Genomic DNA, 3,719 nt, shown 5'->3' on the forward strand with positions numbered 1-3,719 from the left:
GTTTATAAAGTAAGAAATGTGTGTAAATACAATATATTGAAAATATCACTTATCATTAATAGTTAAAAATATCAATTTTGACAGTTGGTTTGAATCCCATCGTATATGGACTGCTGGACTCGTAGTTGGAGAAATTTGCGAGAAACCCAGCCACTGGCGACAAACTAAGACACTATCAAATTGGATGAAGGAGCAAAATGTACCTGGTATATGTGAGATTGACACACGAGCATTGACAAAAATAATTACGGAAAAAGGTACTATATTAGGCAGGATAATTATGGGTCAACCGTCACATACTTTGCCAATAATGCCTCCAATAGAAGATCCTAATAAGAGAAACCTTGTTGAGGAAGTTTCTCAGGTAAAGTAATTTGCTTCTTTTTACAAGCGCATTTTATAATAAAGTAATATTTCCTTTTATAAGTGTACTTTATTATACGAAAATCTTGCGTAATGCTTCAATTTTATTGATTATTTCTGATATGATTCTGATTGATTAGAATTTTCCGGTTTATTACTTTTACTCAGAAAATTTTCTCAGTGTATACATATCTGATTTTTTTTTTTCAGCCAAACCCAAAAACATATAATCCGGACGGGCACCCTCGTATATGTGTAGTTGACTGTGGTTTAAAGTACAACCAACTGAGATGTCTGTTAAAACGTGGTGCTCGTGTGGATATTGTGCCATGGAATTACGATATTAAGACTGCCAAATACGATGGTTTATTCCTCAGCAATGGACCGGGTGATCCTAACATATGCCAAGTAATCATAGAAAATATTCGAGAAGTATTCAAACAAAAAAGACCTATCTTCGGTATATGTCTTGGACATCAACTATTATCTATAGCCGCTGGCTGTGTTACATATAAAATGCAGTAAGTATCATATAAATTACCATAATTACCATATAAATATGTCAACACTGTCTTATACTGCTCTGAAAACGAAAAAGATAAGACTTCTAGATCATACTTTTTGACACCCAGATGTTTTAATCCCAATGTTTCTTATCTCTATGTCACTCGTTTTTATATCGTTTTACAAATTATTGTTTTGTCATAGTCGTAATAGACTGTCTTATGTAATGCGAAGTATAATAGCCGACTGTAATAGTTGAAGTGTAATAACCGTTTACAAACGATGCCTATTTACAGGTACGGCAATCGAGGCCATAATCAACCGGCGACGCATAGCATCACCGGACGTTGCTACATGACGTCGCAAAATCATGGATTTTGTGTCGATGCTGCTCAATTGCCGTCTGATTGGGAAATACTTTTTACCAATGCCAATGATAATAGCAACGAGGGTATAGTCCACTCAGTCTTACCCTATTTTTCCGTTCAATTTCATCCGGAACACACAGCAGGACCTGAAGACCTCGAATGTCTTTTCGATGTGTTTCTGGAGAGTGTGAAAGACCAAATCAATAATCATTCTTACGTTTCTGTAAAGGATAGACTCCATATAAGTCTGGTCTATACACCTTTGTTTCCCATCATGACCGAACAACCGAAAAAAGTATTGATTCTGGGCTCGGGAGGTCTCAGCATTGGCCAAGCTGGAGAATTCGATTACTCAGGCTCACAAGCAATTAAAGCGCTAAAAGAAGAGTCAATACAGACTCTTTTGATAAATCCTAATATTGCTACGGTGCAAACGTCAAAAGGCATGGCCGACAAAGTATATTTCTTACCGATTATACCGGAATACGTAGAACAGGTAAGCTCGGCTACACTTAAATAATGAATTTTTTTAATTAATAATTTATTGTTAATAATTGTAATACAAATAATGCATCAATATATCGTTAAACATTATTAACGTTAATTTTTCTATTTTATGTAAACTTTGATAAAGTTATAAATATTACATTTCATCTAATATTTAATATTAAAATAAAAATTTTAATTATTAATAATAATCTGTCAATATATATAATTTGTCATTAATCTGTGTTTTAGGTGATACGATCCGAGAGACCGGATGGTGTATTATTAACATTTGGCGGGCAAACCGCTTTAAATTGTGGCCTGGAACTTGAGAAAAATGGCGTATTTGCCAATTATAATGTTAAAATTCTAGGGACACCAATTGAATCCATTATACAAACCGAAGATAGAAAGATTTTCGCGGATCGTGTTAACGAAATAAATGAAAAAGTCGCGCCGAGCGCTGCCGTGTATTCGATTCAAGAGGTAAATGACTACTTAAAGTTATTAGGATGCAAAAAATTATTTTTTATATGTTTTTGACTTTATTTTTTTATAAAGAATTGGTGATACAGTCAAAAAGGAAGTAATTTTACATAAGAATATAAGAATATAAAAGAAACATAGAATACAATTTTTTTATATAAGACTTTTTCGGGAAAATTGACTTCAAATATTTGTTAGGTACATGTGTATGTGCTTAATTATATATCTTAATGGATCTTCCTATAGATTATAATCTCTTTTCATGTTGTGTTTATTATATTGGATAATACAATGTGTATATACATAATAAAATAAAATATTTACTAACGAATTTGCTTTATGCATTATTGAAAATGCCTATTGTATTGAATACACACTTTTTAAATCAAAACAAATAGATTACATGATGATTTAAAGTTGATTTTTCCAAAAATAAAATCTTATAATGAAAGAATTATATTTCTGTTTTCGACTTATTTTTCATGTACAATCATTTTCTTTCCGATTGTATTATCAGTTACAAGAGATATTCTGTATAATTTCTTTCTAAACAGGCACTAGAAGCTGCTGAAAAACTGGGTTATCCCGTAATGGCGCGCGCTGCCTTTTCTCTCGGTGGTCTTGGCTCAGGCTTTGCTAACACGAGAGAAGAGCTAAGGACACTAGCGCAACAAGCTCTAGCACATTCCAGTCAATTAATAATCGACAAATCCCTGAAAGGTTGGAAAGAAGTGGAATACGAGGTTGTTCGCGATGCATACGATAATTGCATCACGGTGTGTAATATGGAAAACGTCGATCCACTCGGCATACATACCGGCGAATCCATCGTCGTCGCGCCGAGCCAGACCCTCTCGAATAAAGATTACAACAAGCTGCGAACTACCGCCATTAAGGTCATTAGACATTTTGGCATCGTTGGAGAATGTAACATCCAGTATGCTCTCAATCCATTCTCCGAAGAATATTACATCATCGAAGTGAATGCTAGATTGTCCAGAAGCTCGGCTTTAGCCAGCAAGGCTACGGGTTATCCTTTGGCTTACGTCGCCGCTAAATTAGCTCTTGGAATACCTCTGCCGGATATTTGTAATTCTGTTACTAAAGAGACAACAGCCTGTTTTGAACCGAGTCTTGATTATTGTGTAGTTAAAATACCCAGATGGGATCTTAGCAAATTTCATCGCGTCAGCACGAAGGTATCTACTGAATAATTTCCTAATTCGACCGTAATTCGCTTCAATGATTTGTTTGATTCTTGAATTATTTGATTAAACGTTAATCAGAAATTAGTGTTAGTAAAACGAATAGAAGAAATTAGTGTAAATTAAACGTTGAAATTGTGAACACAAACTTTTAGTTTTCTAATTATTCTCTTAAAAAAAGTCCAAAATCGAGACATACATGAAATAAAGGAATCAAACTCAAGATTCCAGATTATGAATAGATTACTCTCATCATCTAACTGTATTGTCTCACAAAATACTTTATATATATATATATATATATATA

At 33.7% G+C, this 3,719-nt stretch overlaps 1 protein-coding gene across 1 annotated transcript in view; it reads left to right on the forward strand.

Annotated features, from left to right (window-relative positions):
• The window catches only part of LOC108684732 (CAD protein), a 29,611-nt gene that overhangs the window by 2,963 nt on the left and 22,929 nt on the right, over positions 1-3,719 (forward strand). Inside the window, exons 3-7 of the mRNA XM_018189194.1 lie at positions 85-364; positions 574-884; positions 1,164-1,731; positions 1,974-2,207; positions 2,762-3,406. Coding sequence (XP_018044683.1) covers positions 85-364; positions 574-884; positions 1,164-1,731; positions 1,974-2,207; positions 2,762-3,406 — 2,038 coding nt within the window. The remainder of the gene's footprint in view (positions 1-84; positions 365-573; positions 885-1,163; positions 1,732-1,973; positions 2,208-2,761; positions 3,407-3,719) is intronic.

Source organism: Atta colombica, unplaced genomic scaffold (assembly GCF_001594045.1).
Source record: "Atta colombica isolate Treedump-2 unplaced genomic scaffold, Acol1.0 scaffold14, whole genome shotgun sequence".
Taxonomy (NCBI): Eukaryota; Metazoa; Arthropoda; class Insecta; order Hymenoptera; family Formicidae; genus Atta; species Atta colombica.